Raw genomic sequence first — 21,654 nt, forward strand, 5'->3', positions numbered from 1 at the left:
TCTGCCCATACAAATGCATTTGAACCCCCTGCGTGTGTCTTAAATGTCTTTTTTTATCAAGTTCCCCTGAAACGTTTTCCAACCAGAAACGGCGTTTTTGTTTTGATTCATAGCTACAGCTCGATGTCAACCACTTTGGCGTGTTATCTGTCAAGACAGACCGTATCAGCCAGCCACTCCCTGACTTTATAATGTGGAAAACCTGCACCGTCCGGTCAGCTTTTTAATGTGTCCAGTAAAGTATCCCCCTCCTTTCTTCTCCCGGGCCAACGTTGCCATTTGTTCTCCTGATAAAACTGTCATTGCTGAGGCTGATATCTGACCTCTACAGTGACTGCTAGCATAAATTAGCCTTGTCCTAATATTGCAATTTCTTTCGCTTCACTCAGAATCAAGGTTTTTGACATTTCTCTTAGAATAATAGGCTATTGTACACACAGACACTTTTTAAATCAAACCGTGGAGCGATAAAAACGTCAAGGGCCCGGTATCTTTTTTCCTCTTTCTCCAACCACGTGAAGCCTAGAGAGTCATCAGTGTCACAACTGGCGTGCATATCCATACGCTTCGGATGGCTCTGTCTTCTACCTGTGACACGCCACACATTGCTGCGGCTCCGCGGGAGTACTGTATCGGCTTTCATTGCGGCGCTGGTTAAACCGAGACTTCCCACTGCACGCGACTGTGACTGTCAGCGCGTCTCCCCCCGAAACATCTCCCCCATCTGAAGGGCGCCGGGGAACAATCATCCCCCCGCTCATTACTTTGTTGTGTTTGGGGGAAGAAAAAAAAAAGTTTCAAAAAAATAAAAAGTAGAGAAGATTAAACGCGGGGGGGGGGAACGCGACGAGGTGCCACGGATGATCGAATGATCAGCCCGCGATCTGATGGGCTTCCGACTGCTCGGTGATTTGCCGCCAAATTCAGAGAGATCCTCTTTTCCAACACCTGACACCAAACTTAAAGGAGGATAATGATGGGTGAGAAAGCAGCTCCCACAAAGCAGCACTGTCGGCACACAGAGGAAGGTGTGGAGATGTTGTCACGGGGAAAGGCTGCGTGTCAAAACAAGCACTTCCAGCTTTCTGTATCGCAGCTCCTGCTTTTCAGCGATATTACTCTCATCCCCGTCTTACCTCTCCACCGACTACCACTTGTCTGTCCCTACTGTCTGTCTCTCCCACTCCTTCTTATTCCACGCAGGAACAACTGCGAAGAACGGGAAAAGAAAAAAAAAATCGGTTGAAGTCTAATTCATGTTGTCATGTAATCCTTAGTGTTGCGGTTCGCTTTACGGCACTAATATGATTTTAACTCCGGCAGATTTCAGGGGAACATTAGACTTGGTCTGCGTCGTAATTACGTAAATCGCTCAGGCCGTGTTCCCAGTTTTACTCTAATTTGATGAGGAACTACACTATAATTGAATATTCAAATTAGGAATATGTGTCAATATGGCTCTCCTTGCCTGAAATGAGGATTAATTGTTGTCAAAACTCCAGTGGCCGACATAATACGAGCCCCCAACACTGCTGTTGATTAGCAAATGCATTTGCCATGTTTTTGTTTTAAGAATTAGATGTCTAATTGATTTGCCATATGTTACCCTCTCCAGTGCACCTAAAATTGTATTTAGAAATCACCAGTTTGGATTAAGACAGTTTCTGTGTTGGAGACAGATGGGAAAAACAACCCCGGAGGTTGCCAATGGAGAAGTGTTTCTCGAGCACATTTTTCCCTGGTTTCACACCAAGTCTGTTGCGGTTTTAAGTACAACTTTCACGCGTTCCGATGCGTTGAAAGATAAAGAGGCAGATTTAATACTTTTTTCTCTGCCTTTATTGTTTGTGTCTTATGAAGGAGGGAGGGAGGGAGGGGGGGGGGCGTTATTCTAACAATACATACACAGACGCACCCAAGAATACATTTAAACCACATTATCTAGTCTGCGCTGTGAAAGGTGCGTACCTTTTCTCTTTTCCCCTTCCTCAGCCGCGGGAATCAACCTTTGCGAGGTAAAAGAAGTCCGCGCCGAATGTGGCAATCGTTCTCAGCAAGATTGATGCCAACCTTTTAAAAATTCACCACTGCCCTGGATCTAACATGGCCAAATGCTGATGTAAATGAGGAGGAGAGAAGTCGACCCTTTCACTGCAAATAAATCTGAGTTGCAGACTTCAGCTCATAAATACCACAGCCTGTCAGCGGCCTTGTTTTATTGCTCTTGATGGAAATTATTGCATTTATTTATCTCGTCCGAAGAGATAATGCTTTGGAAGCCACAACTCACGTGCGGCATCCTCGGGGAATGTATGATCTGTCTTGATTTTTTTATTTTTAAATTTTGATTTTACACCTCCCACGAAGCAGAGATTGATTATGTTGTCCATGAACAGACCAAACACACAACATGGTACACAGTTCATTATTTGCAGCTTCACACCTGCTCGCTTCCAAAATACAGTCTTGTTAAAATTCCCCCCACCGTCCTCGTTCTCGGTCCTCTAATCAAAGCATTTTTATTTTTTATTATTATTGATATAGCCAACTGTTTTGCATTATCATTATGGGATCATTTGTTTTATAATGCCATCTACGAGCTCATTCTCCCCTTCAGAGCATGTCATGCTATGGCAGCCCCTCTCTCGGAGCTGTGGATGTTTGTTTTTTTTCCCTGCTTGCTGTGGATTTATCGATCCGCAGGGGTGAGTCACAGGGTGTAATTCATGATAGCTTGATTGATGAGGATTTCAATCTTATATGGTTTGTTAACTTCAACTGCCCACAAAGTGCATTCCGTGCTGTTTTCTGTAATACAAGGCCATGAATGGAGCAGGGAGGGTGGGGGGGAGGGGAAACAGACTTCCCTTGAATAATGGAATCTCTCAGTTCCTCCAGAATTAACAGGATCCTGGTCCAAACCTCCCGTTAAAGGTCTGTTCGAGCCCCTGGGCACAGGCTGAGGCACGGTTTACCTTTTCCCATATTTCTCCTCCTCAGATTCAGACTGTTATTTCAGCGATCTGTTTTGCCTGTAGACACTTCAGGAAAAGCCCTTTGAGCTCTCGTTTTTAATGTCTGACGTTTTCCCGTCAAATGTGACGTTTCCGTGAATTTCGGGTAGCGTGATTGTCATTTTCTTTTCTTTTTTTCACTTCCAGGAAGACGATGAGCAGGCCAGATTTTGAGCTCCAGTGCAGTGGAGGCTACACAAAAACAGGTAGATTTTCCTCACACGTTGAATGCACATTATTTCCGACAGAGTCCAACATGCATAATGTTGTTAGACTTCAAATCTCCACAAAATCCGGTTTTCACCTGTGCATAAAAGAAGCTTCTCTGGTGCTTGATCTACAAAACGCTTTACATCTCCATCTCCTCACTGATGGACACTGTAAAGAGCAAGCGTGGCTTCCCAGAGGAGCTCGGCTTTACACTCAAGAGAACATTTAACAGCTGACAAAGACGATTCATCACATGCCACACTCGCATAGTGTGTGTGTGCCGCGTGCACGCACACTGGACGAAATCTCTCTCCTCTTTGTCAAGGACAAAACTCAACCTACAGTGCGGTGCCCCACGACTGAAACAGGAGGAAAGGCTAATTCGTTAGGGAAGCAGAGCTCAGCCATGACAGCCTCAGAGCCCCGGTTGAGACACTCCAGCCTTAAAGAGTGTGTGATTCACACGGGGGGTGAATGAGGCGGGAAGGTTTTTTATCCGGCTGGAGAGAGACACCATGTGGTGAGGATTCCTCCTGCCGCTCCAGCAGAGGCACACTCGGTGGCTTGCACGGCCACATTTTCACACCCGTGGTGTTGGAACGAATGCTGACACATGCGGATCGATTTTTTAAAGTTGTTTTTTTTTTATGCATTAATACATTAAAATGTGAACTCGCTTTACTTCTTTTTAAGAAAGAAACTGTGGAATGAAAGTCATTCCGAGTGAGTCGAGACAAGTGTAGCCCTAAAGGAGAAGACATTAACACACAGCTGAATGGGTTGGTGGCATTCGGTGTGCGATTCCTCCACTGGGACGGGCTCTGAGTGACGGTGAAGAACAGGCACATACTGTACAGTATGCTGCCAGCAGTCGTCATTTATCCCCCAGAAAGCTGTCCTTCGCAGGTGCACGCCCTCTCTCTCTCTCTCCCTCCCCCTCTACTACCTGCGCACGCGCGCGTCTTCTCGAGATTTAAAAAGAAAATCGGATTAAAGCCTGAGTAGTTTCCTGTTTCATTACTCGTCAGTGTTGCAGCATCACACTGTGAATGTGAGTGAACACAACTTCCCTTCATTAGCAGTGTGACGGCCTGTAGACCAAGAGCGAGGCTGCAGCCGACAGCTTATTTGTGTTAATTGTTACCATGGTGGTAACGCCGGTCTGTGTATATGTGGGTGCGTGGGCGCGTGTGTGTGTATGTGTGTGTGTGTGTGTGTGTGGGCTGACAGCTGGCCAGGTTCGCGTCGGTCTAAAACCATGTGCGCTCTGTCAGGGTCGTACAGGCGCCTTCTTTAGGATTGATGAATTGCCTGCTTTCTTGATTAAACCCTCCGTCACTTCACCAACAAAACAAAAACCCCAACACACACACACACACACACAGACACACACACCAAAAAAAAAAAAGAGCGAGCTGAGGGGAGGAGAGGTAACATGTCTGGCAAATCTGTCATCTGCAGTCACATCATGTACAGATGTGATGTGCAGGCGCTTTGACATTTATTGCCAGAATATTAAAAACTAATTCACGTTTATTTTTTTGCAGCCCTCCTTTGACTTGACAGTTCAAGCTCATTTGAAAAGTTATCAAGTTCCCAATCGCGGCGCCAACCTTTTGCTTCTCCTCACCTGCGCTTGCTTTGATCCGCGCCAATTAGGTACGTTATTCATACATTGACAGGAAAAGCAGGTTGGGTTTTTTTTTTGTTTTTTTTTTAAGGTAATTAAATCCGCATTCGGGAGAATGTGTCTTAAACGCATATGTTTGATTAAAAATGTAACAAGTTTGCAACTGTAAAAGGGAAAAAAAAGTCTGAGTCTCTCTTCATTACTGACAGAACAACGTATAGGATTGGGCAGACACCCACCTGATAAAAAGGTAAACGTAATAAAAAGCAATACATTTACATATCTATCGCATTAATCAAAAATAAAACGTGACATTGGCCCTGATCTAACCTAATATGGAGAGCAATTATTTCCCTATCCATTAGAGGAACTTCAATTAACAGACACCAGACAGTTCATCCTTCACAGGAGGATGGAGGAGGGGGGCAAAAAGGCTCAAAATTAACTTGGGTTTGCAAAATATCTTGGCAGGATGACAGTGATTTTTGATTTTTTCGCGAAACAATATTAGAATTCTTATTAAACTCTATGCATGTGCTTTTAATTTGCTGCAAATAATTGGGAAATGCAACGGAGCTTTCCAATTAAAGCTCTACTTTATGCTGTTTAATAATACCCTCATAATATTATAGCTTATGAAATGACAGGTGAGTTGGTGTATGAATAAAACATAAAGCCCTGTATTAAGAGACAGGGAAAAGAAGAAGAAGAAAAAAAAAAAAAAGCCGAGACAGTTGTTGGGGGGCTTTTAAATGCTCGACATAATTTGCATATATTAATCTCCTCTTTTCAGCCTTATCAAGTATTCCACTGTATTTGAAGTTAAAATAGTCGTGACAGGCAGGGGTACGCTTCGTTTTTCCAAGGATTTATTACTTGTATAATTCTGGATCTTTAATAAGCCAATATGACTGATCCTCTGAGTTCTGTGGAATTTGGTTAATTGTTCCAGATGGTGCTCACTGATTATGCAAAATTACTTTCTTTCTCCTCCTTTGCCCCCCTCCCACCCAAACTACACCATTTCTTGATTGACTAACATGGAGAAAAAAGATTATTTTTGGCGTAGCACTTTTATTAAGAGGGTTCTCATCAGGTTTCAAACAAAAGTTCCATCTTATCTCGCTCTGTAGTTCTGGGCAAGGCTATACAGAGCGAGATCAACCGGCTCTTATCTCCCACCGTGATGGATCTCATCTGCTTCTGCACCGCTGGGGTTATATTTTAGAATAACACAATTCTTTAGGCTGAGGGATTAAAAAACACCACCTCTGGATAGTGACACAAAAGTTATTATTAGTGTAAGCTCTCCTCCTCTTTCTCCTTCTCGTCTGTGCTTTCTCTCGCAGAGATTGATGAAATTACTAAGCGGCGGGGTTGGTCCTACACTTGCAGCCCGGGCTCCATCCACAACTCACTAACATTCTGTTTTGCATCAGCTAAACTGAGCCGAATGAATCATTTATGGAAGTGTTATGGGGGGAGGCACGGGCAGATTTACTGCCGAGCTTTTACTTTAGAGGGGAATGGGATTTCTATGAAACCGATCTCGATGTCTGAAGTAATGCCAAAGCTTACATCAAGACATGAAAGGAACCCTCTTAAAACCCACATTCTCTGCCTCTTAATTCCCCCGGTCAGCAGAAGGCAAAACAGAGGGCGAGGGAGAGATTCAGCAGAAGAAAAGTATTTACACCTGATGTGTTTACACACACACACACACACAAGTCCGCACCGCTGTCCTTTTAAGGACTCGCGTTCAATTCCGTTCATTTGTGCAGTTGAAAACCACTGAAAACTGAACCTGACCAACATTTAAATCTAAGTATAATAACAAAGAACTGAAGGTGAGAAAGTGCTCTCTATCTCACAAGATTAACAATTGTTTTTATCAAAAATAAAGAATAAAATAAAATATCAATCTCTACACAATTTTTCCTTGGACCATAACCCACAGACAGACAGACAATCATCAAAAACATGCCGTTTACACAGTTCAATGTTAAAGGCAACTGCAGGAAAAAGACACGGATGAACGAGCGCTCCGAAAATTGTATTTTCGTGTCATTAACTGGATCGTGAATCATCAAGAATCATGATTAAATCTGGATCTAATTTCATTTCATTTCATTTAATGTACGAGAATGACTTCATCAATCTCTTAATTTCAATTTAAGGTTTTGTAAATTAAAATAGTTTGCCAGTGGATAATTGTGGAGTAAGTTTTACGTTTAATTGGCCACTGGTTTTATTCCAGTCGTACATATCTGAAATAAAACCTGCTGTAATTTACTTATGATATGAATCCTAATAGATTTGTTTGTTTGTTTGTTTTTAATGTAGCCTCGGGGCCCTTTGGCTTTTTTTGGCCCTTTGTTACATTCAAAATAAGAGACTTAACAAGACTTTGCATTTGCAGGCCAGACTGGACTCTGGAGTCTCATCCCTCATTGCTTTCTATCCATCCTTGAGATAGAAGCGGTGCTCCATTAGTTTCAGTGTCCAGACGTGGATAGCCTCAATGGATGAGCCTGTCACAGCTTCCTCATTTGCCCCCGTGTACAGCAGGGTTTGTTATCACACATCTAATTAGAACTTGATAAAAAATATTTCACAAAAATCCAGTCATTAAATATAGTTTAAGGAGATTTATGGTCAAATATGCCTTAAAGATCTTTTAATGGCTCTGCTGACTTGTTAAGTTTGTAATTAATGATCTTCTAATACATACTGTGGTGTGATTTAGAAAGCACAATGAGATTCTGGGAATAAAGTCGTTCTGGAAAAGGGCATCTGGGGCTTCCACACGCTACTGTATATTAAATAGTTCTGCTCAGGCTGCTTTGCTTGGGCGCCGTAAAATCCGCCGTGGAAAAAGTTCAAACCCATCAGTGTCTTTACGTAGACGGGGGGCGTTTTTATGTTCGGATCGAAGGACCGGCGCACGGTTATGTTGTCATCTCGTTATCGTTGATTAGTTTGCACAGATACGTCCAAAAATACGTGATTTTATTAAAACAATTGCAAATATCTGCATCTGTGCACACAATACAACGATTAGGCAAGTACACGTGTATGGAAATGTAAGAGCATATACTAATAACAGTTGCCTGTTTCATTGGGAGACTAATGGTGTCCTTATTAGCATAATTAATGACAAATGGCAGAGCAGCATTGGTGGATTGGTTCTAGGGGATGATAAATTGGTGGATGCCCAGGTTAGTGGCTGCCAAGGAGGCCTCTTTGGCTGTCATCCCTCCTGCTTCCATTCTGGCACAGTTCATTACTCACCGTGTGAGATGCCACTTTACATTGCCTGGTACTGTGAGCATGGAGAACTTAATAACGCCACCCACAACCGCAGAGGGCCCGCTGCTTTACCCACAGTCCAGAGGGCAAGTAGCTCAGCGAGGGCTCGGGGGTCGCGGGGAGCAGGCCAGCGAGGGAGCCGTCTCCGGCTGACGCACTGATCAAAACGGATCACGCGTCACTCCTGACTTCAGGGGAACTGGGGCCATGTGACCCAGTCTCCTGTGCTGGGGAGTATTTCTTGTTAGGATTTCTGTAGCTCGCCACATCCCTCGCATCATTACGGGTTAGTTTGCCCACAGAACTGCTAATTAAGAGGGGATTTGTGTAATTGTGCCGTCTGCTGTGTCCCATCCGGCACATGCAATTTACTGTCAGCCCTCTGCCAGCGTTTACACTTGTCCAGAGAGGCGTACCCAATTTGCGCACACACATTCTGCCGCACATTTACCAGCAGCCACAGCTGGGGATCAATGTCGGTGCCGTGGCAATGTCTTAAAAGACACTGTGCTGCTGATTAAAGTCTGAATGTCCATTTACTTTCACGAGAGCGCTCGGTAGCCGTCCAGCAAAAAGAGAGCTCCTCCGGCGTTCTCCAGCACTCGGCACCTTGTAAAACAGCTCAAATAGGCTTCGTAATTACACCAAATGACCCCACATTTATGGCACATTGCATTAAATGTCCTATTTGTCTTATAGGGCTCGACGCAGTCGAACCTCCGTTTATGCATTTTCGAGAAGTCATAACACAGACTGCACTCGCCTCCTCCGAGGATGCAGTTATGCAGCGGTGTTTGTGGCCAACTCACTGTAGGTGTTGCTGGCGCTGCCCACTTTCCGGAAGACTGATGGACCCGCGCCTGACTGGGACTGCCGCCTGGCTCCCTACCCACAACCAGATTTCAAGGACTGCTTGTCACAGATGGAAAAGTAAGTGGGTCATTCTACAGAAGCTTGCCATTTTGCATCCCTCCGGTAATCCTTTTGTGATTGCTTTGTGTTGCTCTTTGTTGTATTTATTTTTAAAGCACACAGATTTTTGAATTATGGCATTAAAAATTGCCTCTACATAACCGTTAACCTGAAATTGAAACAGACTTTAGTTCTGTTTCATCATTTCATGGTGCATTTAATACATTTTACATGTATTATTACAAAAAGGTTTAGTCATTAAGGGCAAAAAGCAAGCTTGGGTAAAATGATTCATCTTATTTACTGTACTCTGTAACCACTGGTTACTACTCTTAGCTTTTAGGAGCTGGAGGAGGAGATGGGAACCGTGGCGAAAAAACAAATAAAAATAGATTATCATCAACATCTATTTCAGTATCAATGTCATCCACTTTTTTTCCACGAACGATAATCAAATTCCCGGTAAACATTTAAATAATTCAAAAGTTAAAAAGTGTAATTTTCACCAGATTTAAAAGTTTTTTTTTGTTTTTTTTTTTTCCCCCTCCTCCACTCATCTGTCTGAAGAGTTTGAAAAAAAACCGGGAACAAGATAAAAGTAAAAGAATGGGTTTTCATACAGCCATAGTCATTAAAAGAATCTGAAAATAGCAACTCACTATCATCTGTTCTCATAGCACGGGTCAGGAGCTCTGACACCTCCAAAATTCCTCCTGTCAGGGTAGGGGGGCCATTTGTATTCTCTCTCATTAGGCAATTTGACTAATGACCTGCCGCGGCTGCAGAGTTACTGAGGGACCCAGAGCCTCGCGCCCTCTCGCACGCACGGCAGCCTGAACGCACACACCCTCTATTGGAATGGCACAGATGGCATGCCCGGGCGACAAAATAAACTACAATATGTCTCCGAGATGCTGTCAGGCCTGGGCACTATTTCTCATGTCAGGAGTGGGGCTAAGGGCTGTGAGTGGGCATAGGGGGGGTCCTCCTCCAGCTCTCTGTTCATCTACTCACCATTATCTGCAGAGGTGACAGAGAGCGGGGGTCTGCAACCAGAATAGCATCTACATGGTCTGCATAAAGAATCCACCTCAAATTGAGAGTCACAACGACAGGAAGGGGACTGCATTGTCTAGCCTGGATACACACCGAGAGAAGGAAGGAAATATCCAGGGTTTTTTTTTTTTTTGCCATACAATAGCACCCACACGAAGCTCCATCCACTTTTTTTCTTATCGCGTCGTATAATTGTATGATGCTAAATAACTAAAAATCAGCCCAGTCTTGAGTAAACATGATAGATATTCACTGGCACTTGTGGATTATCGGCCCTCTCGCTGTTATTCAGACCGATTTGCCCGAGTAACCGCCGACCCGGCCCGGAGATCAATGCAATTCTGCTGAATTAGTGAAGTGTAAAATAAAAGTTCATCAACATTCCCCAACTGTTACCCTCGAGTTCATGTAACGCGGGCCACGCTCGATCACCCGCGCATATTTTTCCATCAGTCAGTGTCGAGCGTGCGTGCGTACGGGCGCCTGTGCGCGCCGCCACGTCTCTCCGAGTCGCGGGAAAACGCAATGTATGGCGCTGCAGCCGAAGTCCGGGCTGACAGTGCATCCAACAATGGAAACGTGAGGGATTAGTGCTCAGCCCAGCGTACGAGGGAGCCCTTCCCGCCCTGAAACAGCCATTCATCTGTGCCCGGGGGCTGGAGATGACAATGCAGCCATTGCTCATCGCACCTGACGGAGCCATTAATAAGGCAATGATCCACACGGGGCCCGTGCTGACTCCGTTCTTTACACTGCAATCACTCAAGCCACAGGGTCCTCCTTACTTAACACCACCTCTGTTGCTCACTGTCGCCATCATCATCGCCATCATCATCAACATAGTCATTGTACCAAAATTCCTGCCACATGTTTTCATACGACCAACGCTTATACGCGCCCCATGCCAAATAACCGACCCAATTCCCCGCACGGCAGTGCTGCTACGAGTTAATGGACTGTAGCCCGGCCATTTGAGCTGTTTGAACATGCTTCAAAGTGGGATTCCTGGTCAGAAGATTGGATTTACATTATTTTTGCCCTTTGCACCTTCTGGATTTTCTACAGCGGCATAGCATTCATTTCTTACCAGGAAGTCATCTCCTGCGCCTCTCCATTTGTCTGGGTGTGAGATAGCCTCTCCAGTATAGATGGTGGAGGAATACAAAGTGTGAGATCTGGTTTTAAATGTAAACCTTGAGCAATAAAGAAACTCTCTGGCCTTCAACTCTGCGCGTTCATCTGTCCACGCCATGCAGATCCATCAGCAGCTGCAATCTCAGCTTCTCGCGGCCGACTGTTGATTAAAATGTATACCCTGCGCCTACCTCCTCCTGGTGCTGGTGCTCCCAGCGACACAGTAATGCAGTGTTTATTCACTCCTTTCTTTTTTAGAACTATAACAAGCCATCATGTTTGGCCAATTTCCTTGTAGAGGTGTCAGAAAATTCATTTTCTGTAAAAACTGTGATTTAAAACTTCCGAAAATCTTCAGTTTTGATTGGCAGAGCCTGTTTTATTTCAAAATACCTGTGCCTTTATAGTACAGTAGAAAATTATGATTACAATTGAGCCGCAGTATGTCATACCCTAACTTACCCAGGGTACTTGTTCAAGTGTATCTTAGAGAAATGCACTTGCATTTACTTGTGTTTGTGTTGCCTTTTTCCAAATATAACAGCTACCTAACAGCAGAGGAGGCACTCAAATTAGCAACTCTATGTACTGAATCCGTTTTTTAATCCATCTTTAATCGTATCGCGACCCGAGGAATTGAATCGTGTCGATACTGAAAGATTCACGCCTCGGCGTCCTTGCCTCCACATGTCCAGCCGAAACGTGGCCGTCACCCAAACATCATTTGGTAAACGGGGAAAAAAAGCAAAATACATCCACCACTGCTGCGCTGATGCAGACATTAGCCGTTGGACGGGTTGCCATACAAATTGGGACAGACGTCCAGATTTTACAGATGTTACTGGCAGCTTAAATGGCACATGGTAAATAAGCACCATGTGCCATGTGCCAGGCTTAAAGGGGCTATATGTGAGATTATTAATTTTTTTTTAATGCCAATGAACTAATAGATCATAACATCAGTCCTTCCTCCATTGCGCACACCGGCCCATAAAACAGGTCTAAACGAATCTAAAAGATGTGATTTTCTGCGCTTTCTCCCGTCCGGCTCCCAATTCAACCCAGACTTCAACAGAAAAGTTGAAGGACGCCCACTCACCACTGTCATAAACCTGCCACACGTGTCTGTTTTCGGGGACTTGCAGTACGTTCAGCCCCTGTAACATCAACCTGTCCGTGGCTATTATATCGTTATTATGTGACCATTGACCCCTGTGGACTCCTGTCAGTGCTGGATTTTTACAGTAAGAATTGACTGGAAAAAAACCCACACAACTAAATAAGCTTTCTTATGGTCATGAGGTCTCTGAGGTTCATGCTGTGATTACAAAGCTCACATTGTGCTGCACTCGTGTGGAAAGTGCCAAAGCGTGGATCCGTGCAATAACCAGGAGAGGAAAGCCAAGTCACCTAAGTGTCAAAGTGAGGGATGTTTGTGGAATTTTATACTTTAAAATATTGCTGTGAACAGGAAAGACCAAAAGGACTGTCGGCTCCGAAAACGATGACTCTTGAACAGCTCTGGCTAACATTTATGAGTTCCTGTTCCTGTGCCAGCAGTCTGACAAACGGCGCATAAAGAAACACCAGTTGGATGCTTGGCCTCTTGATAGTTGGGGTTCCTGTCGGAGCCAACGGCAGCAGAAGAAGTTTTGTGCTTTTAGATTTGGGAGGTTTTTTGTATGTGTGTGTGTGGTTTTTTTGTTGTTTTTTCTTTTAAATGAAGCTGAACAGCTGCAGTTTTCCCTTCAGTCTGAAAAACGGGCGGCTTTGTGTCCCGTGTCACCCTGTGTTAATTTGGACCCAAATGTATTTTATAAACAAAGGGCTGCTCTCTAGCCTGACAGTCATGACACCTTGATTCCAGTGCAGGATGCGTGCAGTTCAGGGTTACACCATTAATAATCAACTGGCAGCCATCACACCATTTTAACCACGATCATTATGATAAAGGGCATACACTTAATTACAGGCCTGCTTAATTATAGCTCTGTTGAAGCTCGTTTGTTTGGTCAAATGCTAATTATACCACCACGCTCTTGGCAAGTCCTCATTTCATTCCGCTTTTTCCGCCGGCTGAACAGTGTGGCTTATTTTCATGCAAATTTGATATCTGGCGAATGTTTTTGTCTCTCTTCTTTCCACTTTCCTGTGCCTCGTGCGAGCGGGTCTTTGTTTTGGGAGGTGAACATCCCTCAGACACGACAGAATCAGGAATAATCGAGAGTAATTAAAGTGGAAGAGGGATGTTGGAGGAGAGAGTGGAGGTGCTGAAATACAGCAGGAAATAATAACAATAATAATAATAATAAAGCTTTTCATCTTGTCTGCGGGGGTACGACAGGAGACGCTGATCGCTTTGCTGTTTTATAATACCACGTTTACTCTTTGGAGATAGTCGGCGATTTTTTTTTTTTTTTTTCAAAAGTCGACCTTAAACTTGTGTTTCCTGGTGTTTCCGCAGCTCTCGACGACGTGCCCTTTGCGGTCTCCGAGAAGTTTCACGGCGACGCCAAGCAGGTACATATTCTTTTGACGAAACTAATAAGAAATGCACGATGACCTCTGTGTTATAATCATATTAAGTTAGTTACACAGTATATGCTACAGTATCCTTTTCCTGCTTTTTCCTTTATATTCTTTGCACAGAAGTCTCCCTTTCCTCCCTACTTTAGTTTCCTTTCCCTCAGACTGAGTGATGAATGCGGGCAGTCAGGCAGAGCTGGCTCAATGCAGTCCATTTGGCTGGCTGGCGGCAGTTGTCACTATAGCCCCGTTTGTACTGACATAGAGAGGGAGAGGATTAAAGATTTTAAGCATGCTTACTTAGCCATGAGCCTAACCGCCATGTTTCTTGTGTGTTTTTTTTTTGTTCCCCCCCCTCTTCTCCCTCCTGTTCTCCCTGCTTTTTGATTTCAGATACAGCAAGTCAATTTAATGGGCATTACGATCAAATCCCTGGCAGAGATCGAGGAGGAAGTGAGTAGAGGCTGCAGTGCTCGGCTGACGCCGCTGGCCCAGAATGCAAAGCAAACGGTCTTGGAGTTGTAATTAAGTGTCTGAGACAGCGAGGCCCTGTTGGCTCCACGAAGCCCCCAATTGAATAAAACGAAAGCATGGCGACGCCGAGGCAGCCCATTCTCTCTTAAAAGTGTCATCTTCGCTTCCAAAACACTTGACTTTTATCCCCCGATTCTTCTCCGAAACGGCTCAATCTAGCATCTCGCTGGTTGCGCCCCGCACATCTTGAGGCGCTTTATCTGTTTAACTTCACGTTTAACTTTTTACAGACCACGTCGTCGAGGCAAATGATGAAAACACCGTACCCTGCAGGCATTAGTTGGGAGAAAATCATCTATGTGCCGCTCCTTCTTTAGAGCCCGTGTGTTTGTGAGAGCAAGAGGGAAAAAGTGTGTGTGCGTGCGCGTGTGTGTGCACGTGCATGCTTTAAAGAGAGTGACAACCCCCCTTCTCTCTCATTAGCACGGTATCTTGGTATCAGAACTGCCAGGAAGTGACAGACCACTGTAAAAAGAACAGGTGCTGTTGGGTTTGAGATGTGTTACAGAGCAAACACTCCCTCATCAAACCGGGTGTCTGTTCTGCACTCTGCCTCTGTCTTCTGTCACATACTATCCAAATCACACAGTCGCCATCTTGTCATATGGTCATCTGAATGAAGCTCATTGTCAGCGCAGGTATTAATGGCGTGTATGTGTGTGTGTGTGTGTGTCCAGGGTGGAGAGACAGGCTGGCTGCTCATCCTATATGCTCTTGTCTTCTCCCCTCCTTCCTCTCTCCCGCTCTCTCCCTCTCCCCTTTTCTTCTCAGAGAGTGTGATTAGCAGGAGGACACATGGTGAGCTGAGCTGGGGAAGGGAAGGGAAGGGAAGGGCATGAGAAATCATTAATTACAGCCGCGCTGGAGCTGATGAAGTAAATGTGAGATAGTGTAACACATAGGATTTAGTGAAGTGGACGACAGCACAAGATTAATGGCGGGGCCAGGCTGATGAGGATGAAGTCACAGCTTAGCTTGATAATTAGTTTCCAAGTGGAAACATCCCTCACCATTGTGTTATTTTTACTTCTCTTCTCTTATTATTATCCCACAATGGTATCTGCAGAGCAAGGATATAGAGTTCTAGGTATTTCTTCTTTATAAAGTGATGCTATTAGTTGTGCTTGTTTTTGTCATGCACTATAGTGTCGGAGCTTTAAAAGTGGCTCAGGAAAGAGAATTAGTGTTGGAGTGGATCAAATGTTGAGTAAATGTTTCTCTCTGTTGTCCAGAAGAGGTCACTGTCCACGCCCAGCACACCCTCCTGCAGAGAATATGATTTCCTCTCATGTCTGAAGCCCATTCAAGTACATACACAGTTCACGAGAGCGGTGCACTTTTACCGTTGAATTCTACACGCGTGCGCGTCATTGTCGGGGAAAACCCGTCGCAATCACAGCCCACAGTTGTAGATAAGGCCGTTTCCTAGCAGGCGTCACTTAAGTCATGTCTCGGATGATGTTGGTTCCAGCAATTAGGCATTCTTTTCATTTCCCAAATGACTCGCAAAACTTGCGGAAATTATAATTGCTTTTAGCCACGCATATCTAATTTGTGTCTTTTTAAGTGTTAATTAGTAAGCGATTTAAAGTGACATCTTTATGTAGTTTGCTCTGCTGAAAACTGTTGTCGGCGGCTGGTTAATGATTTTCAGAGGGAGCGTGTGCCGGGGCTGTGTGCACACATGACAAGATTTTCATTAGCACCTATGTATGATTGGTTTTCGGTGTTTGTAGGCAGTTGCAGGTGTGTGTGTGTGTGTGTGTGTGGAAGGACAGTGGTGTTCGGGGCTATGTGAGAGGTGTGAGCGCTCCAAATGGAGGTGGAATTAATGAAGACAACATGTCACATATTTTTGGCAGTGGAGCAGGGACAGGAAATGAAGCTCGGCTCGTCTGGGTGACTGCCGCCCATGTTCCAGTGTGTCACTGTCCTGTCAGCCTGTGTGTAAAACTGGCAGACATTGATACATGCTCTCCCTGATAACACCCCATTCCCCCATCCATCATCCACACACACACACACACACACGTGTACACACAGGATTATTTATTTACTGTGCCAGATGTTGAGTCTGAATTTTGGTGTGGTGGTGGTGGTGGTGGGGGGGCTGAGTTTCTTCACAACTAACAGACTTGTGATATGTGACAGGTTTTGGGTAAACTTGAGGCTTCCTCCTCTAGCAGGTGAAAATCAGGGGAAGGCGTTTTTTGTTTTGTTTTTTCTGATGGAGAGAACCCGGACATTCTGGCTCCTGCTTGGAAACTTATTTCAGTGGTCATACAGCATCCCCTAGTGTTGTGCCGTGGTAATGCAACTGTCATTCCTGTGTATTGCAGAGAACTACGTTGTGTTTTATGTTTTATTCCTTTTAAATGATGTTCTGGAACTTTGTATCTCATTTAATGTGAATGGACACATATTTGGAAGCGTTGCTGTTATCTGGGAGGACTTGTAGCCCTCACTGTGTGGCTTTTGTAACTGTAACTGGCCGAAGCACAGAAGTTATATAATGAACAATGAACGAATCGGTTACATTCAGGGCCTACAGGCACAGGAGTTTGGGTCACACAAAAAAAATAGCTATACCTTTGACCCAAAATGGCGTCATCTCCATTTCTAACTGGATTTGTGCAAAAAAAAAAAGAGAAAATAAGTCAAAACAGATTTCTGGCACTTAACGTGGAGCGAGGGTCGAGCACGATGTCTGCAACAGCTCAGCTCACTGCATCCTAAAAAAAAACCAAAACATTCCCATAGACAAAACTAATGAATAAAACGAAAACACATGCAGACATCAGCAGCTGTTCAATGGCACACAGTGGTGTTAAAAATGAGATGAACCTATATATAACTTATTATTTTTTATTCAGGGTTTTGTCAACAACAGTGCGTTTAACATTTATAAACATTATAACCAAGTTATAAACAGAAACAGCTTAATATCCACTCCAGATTAAATACAAGTACAAACATTATGTAAAATATGTATAAAGCAGCAAGTCATAAAAGAACAAAAAGCGAGTAGAAGGTCTAGACCTCCTTGCCTGAAAAACATGTTCAAGGAATAGAGTTGGTGGAATCAAATGACATTAGTAATGCCGCTGGTTTCATCTTTGATTGGGATGTGAGTTAAAGTCATGGTTTATAATGTTTAATATAGCAGATTTTTTTTACTGTGTAACATATTATGACTAGACAGTTCAAAAGCCCTGTTGCTGTTTAAAGAGTCATGTCCGTATAAGCCCACAGGGGGGCAGTGTTTCGTCATGTTTCCTAAATCCTAGGACGGATATGACCCCAAATCACTCTGTTGCACTCTGGCTGATTTAAAGCTCGTGGTTTTCCAATAGTGTGGATAAGATTAAGCCGATAAGTTCTCGTTCTACGGTTCAACTGCTGCAGATGTGAGAAAGGAGTCGGATAATTGTTCAAAAATCGCATGCGTGTGAATTGAATTGCACTGTTGTCTTTAATGCAGTTTTTGATTGACGCTCCGTTTTCCTCCATCTCCTTGTTTTTCCTGCAGTTTCACTACAACTTCATCACAGAGCTGAGCATCGCGCTGTAACGTTCCTGCACGACTGTCGACGTGAGACACAACCACTGACCACTGAAGGGATCACTTTTAAAAGAATGAACACACCAACAATACAAGTGATTTTATTATTCTGTATTATTTATACAGAAAAAAGAGAGAGAGCAGAAAAGGTTCAGACTTCCTGGAGAGATAATCTTGGTATATTTTATGTGTTGACCTGAATTTTCTGTTGCAACGACAACAATCTGCCACCAGGTTTTTGCAAGAGTTTACACTTCACACGTCGACACATCTTCTCACTCAGCCTATTTCATTTGCGGCTAATCACAAATGTCAGAGTCATTTGCACGTTTTGCTGCTGTAATTAGTATTAAATCCTCATTAATGGGTGAGCGACGCTCTCGTTAAATCCGCTCAGTTTGGTTATGGCTTCTGCAAAAGGTGCAAATTTGTATTTCTTTTTTTTTTATTCCTCACCAAAATTCCTAACGGCTTCTGGTATTCACAGGTGTTTAATGAAGCACACAGCAGACGACAGCTGTTGAGGAGCGCTTGTTTGCGTTGTAACTCCTTTTGTTGTGCCGTGGAAATCCGGTCTGAGGAATTCTCTGCAGAGGGAAACCCGCTCTCACGCTCCTCCGTAAAGGTGACACTCATGTCATTGACGCCCCAGAGCACAGAGTGACAGACACACACACACACACACACTGTTCCATATGTGGTCTATAGGAGCCAAACATGCCAAACAACTTTAAATATTAATAAATATCTCTCCTTATAGCAGGGGTGTCAAACTCAAACAACCTGGGGGTCAATGAGCCAGTCATAATAATATTTATGATGATATTACACAGAATTTCACAATAAAGGCGTTTGTTATGATACACAATTCACAATTGAAATAACTCATGCTCATATTTATAATTATACATTAAATACATTTAAAAGTTTGATTCATATGATAGTATAATAAAAAATATTGCTCACTGTTGGCTAACACTCATATTTAGTACTATATTTTGTATCTGTAATACAGGTGGAGGAGGTCGGGGGTCAGTTTTATTCTTTATACATATGATGTTTTTCACTTTCATTTCTGTTGCATTATATTCTATTATTAAAAGATCATCAATAATGATGGAGGGAGGGGGGAAACAAATCTTCTGTTAAATCCATTCACCTGCCACTTCATTAGGAACACACTATACCTAATAAAGTGGCAGGAAAGATCACTACTCACTGAATATTTTCTTTTTTTTTGGACAATTGTTACACTCAATGACCTTTCTTCTCCATTTTAATGCTCGGTTTGAATTCCAGCGGGACGTCTTGGCCATGTCGACGTGCCGTGATGAACTCAGTTGCTCCTCTGTGATTGGCCGATTAGATATTTTGAGCATTCGGTACCTGATAAAGTCACCGGTGATCATTTAGATCGTTTTGAATGAGGGTGTAAAACTCAAATGACAAATGACTAGTCTGGTCAAGGTGGGGCCGGACTAGAGAGTTCAGTAGTGGGTGGACAATATGACCTTAACATTATAATACAATAAATATTCATATTCATGATATTTCACTGAATTTCAAAGTAAAAGTGATTGATTTGACATGGAACGCTGTATTGTTCACAATAATTATATCATATGTATATATGTGTATGTGTATATATATATATATATACATACATATATATATGCATATATGTATATATATATGCATATATATATACATATATATATATAGAAAATGAAAAAAATGTGCCTTGAATCTTTGCCCACATAGATTTTTATTATGTTATATGTTAGTAATATTGAAGGTGTCGGTGTATACAGCATCGGAGATGGACAGGAGTCTGACATCAGAGTCAGACGGATCATTAGTGGCGAGTTGTTGTGTTGATGGTGATCACAGAGCAGTTAAACGTTAGTGAATTTAACCGCAGCTGCCTCATGAAACCCCTGTAAACAACCCGGCTGCCTCACATGGTTTCACTTTTCCTTTTCCACTCCACTTAATGACACGGAAAATGACTTTCCGAAGACCACATTTGAAAATTAAAATGTTGCAGTGATAGTGGCGTAACTAAAGGCCGTTTCCTCTAATCCTCACACATATGGCGAATCTGTTTCCAGGCATCTCTTTAAACTTCCTTACTCTCACTCACTCACTGCCGAGACGCTGCTCGGAGGATTTGGGGCTCTGCCGAAGTCAAGCTGAACTGCAGAGCCGCACATCAAAGCCCCACCCTCTGTAGGTCGGCCAGATGTCCCGTGGTCATTTTTAAACTCACACCCCGCCGCATGACATGGAGCAGTGTGTAAGCATGTAGACAGAGGTGGATGGGCTGCTTGGAAATTAGAAGAGGAAGCCTGTATTTATGAGGTGGTTTGAGGTGCTGTGTTAAGACGGGCTTAGCCGACCACTCTCCCTCTGACAGCCCCGTTTCCTCCCCCCCGAGCTGGGGTGACCAGAGACGGGAGAGAGGTGAGGGAGTGAAGGCCTGTCAAAGCAGGTCCAGACCAGAGCTGGACTCTCGGGCAGGTGAAGCAACAAATCACAGGAACAGAAGACGCAGAGCTGCGAGCACACTCATTTTGGGACGTTGTGTTTCCATCGCTGTATTTGTCTTTTATAGTGGTTTTCTGTTGCATTTAAGCCTCCAGCCACTAGTTGGCAGCAGGTTCTCTCCTCCTTACACTCCTCTCACTAAACAGGGAAAAAATAGACTATTTTGGGGTATTGCCAGATTCTAGCCGCAGTTTCCAAATGTGATTTCTTGAAGCCAGTACTTTTTTTTGATAAAGGAAATGATTTGAATGAATCAATAAATGCAGTTTGGCTTTTTTCCCCCTGTGAAACAGAGACCAAGTGCCGGCAGTGAGTCTGCTCTGCCTCGGTGTGGTTAGACATGCGGTCTTCTCCACACCGGCACCTTAACAAGCCCCGTGCACTGCAGTCCGAGGGGAGCCGCACTCTATATTTGTCTTTCTGTACCTTAGCTTGAGGTAAGATGAGCGATATCCCAGAGCAGAGATCACTCCCCCTCCCATCCCCCACACGGCAGCTCGAGCTCCTCCTCCCTCTCTCTCTCTCTCTCTGCCACAACGTCCAGCCCATGTGAGTCAAATTATTGTAATTGAGCAAGTATGGAGTCGGGTGTGAGGTGATCTCTCTCTTCATACCCTCCCTCCCTCCCTCTCTCTCTCAGATTTTTCTGCACATGTTGTGAAATGACCAGCAAGCATCTCCTCCCCCCTCCCCTCCCTCCCTCCTCCCATTCAACACTGCCTGTAACACAGAAATCAATTAGCTCCTTTCAAGTCAGATCAAAGGCCCAATACACCATCCAGGTCTCTGTGCAACCTGCGGGACAATTAGGTCTCCCTGTGGACAGCGACCAGACCGGACTCATGAACTCGGGTCCCGTGCCGCCGCCGGGTCACGTGCGTGTGAAGTAGTTGTTAAAAAACAAACGGGAAGCGATGGCACAGTTTAGTCTGTGAGTGTGCGACTGTTGTTGTTGTTGTTGTGGTGCTGACAATGCATCTTTCATTTGTGTGTCAGCAGGTCAGTCTCCATGTACCTTTGTATTTGTTTAGCCTCATTACACGAGTCCTGACGACTCGACTCCTCCAGTAGACGGGTTAAAAACACGGTGGCAGCGCGACATATGACATCAAACTCATCGGACATGTTGGGGGGAGGGGGGGAGGCAGGGGTGAGTGGAGCGTTCGTCCACAGACAGGTGCACTGACCCTGTCCACCCTTGAAGGTGCCACTTGCATTTT

At 44.1% G+C, this 21,654-nt stretch overlaps 2 protein-coding genes across 4 annotated transcripts in view; both read left to right on the forward strand.

The window, feature by feature from the left end:
- mvb12bb (multivesicular body subunit 12Bb) overlaps nucleotides 1-18,002 on the forward strand; it is a 59,879-nt gene extending 41,877 nt beyond the window's left edge. The window contains exons 9-12 of one of the 3 annotated variants that reach the window (XM_058635734.1): nucleotides 3,162-3,220; nucleotides 13,730-13,785; nucleotides 14,185-14,244; nucleotides 17,855-18,002. In XM_058635734.1, coding sequence (XP_058491717.1) covers nucleotides 3,162-3,220; nucleotides 13,730-13,785; nucleotides 14,185-14,244; nucleotides 17,855-17,896 — 217 coding nt within the window. In that variant the 3' untranslated portion in view covers nucleotides 17,897-18,002. Of the gene's footprint in view, nucleotides 1-3,161; nucleotides 3,221-4,771; nucleotides 4,862-7,273; nucleotides 7,435-13,729; nucleotides 13,786-14,184; nucleotides 14,245-17,854 lie in introns of those variants that run through there. The other 2 variants (XM_058635735.1, XM_058635736.1) reach the window with 2 other exon arrangements.
- Nucleotides 18,003-18,339: 337 nt separating this feature from the next.
- The window catches only part of lmx1bb (LIM homeobox transcription factor 1, beta b), a 56,298-nt gene continuing 52,983 nt past the window's right edge, over nucleotides 18,340-21,654 (forward strand). The window contains exon 1 of the mRNA XM_058636795.1: nucleotides 18,340-18,512. The gene's annotated coding sequence lies outside the window, so the exon portion shown is untranslated. The remainder of the gene's footprint in view (nucleotides 18,513-21,654) is intronic.

Source organism: Solea solea, chromosome 8 (assembly GCF_958295425.1).
Source record: "Solea solea chromosome 8, fSolSol10.1, whole genome shotgun sequence".
Classification (NCBI taxonomy): domain Eukaryota; kingdom Metazoa; phylum Chordata; class Actinopteri; order Pleuronectiformes; family Soleidae; genus Solea; species Solea solea.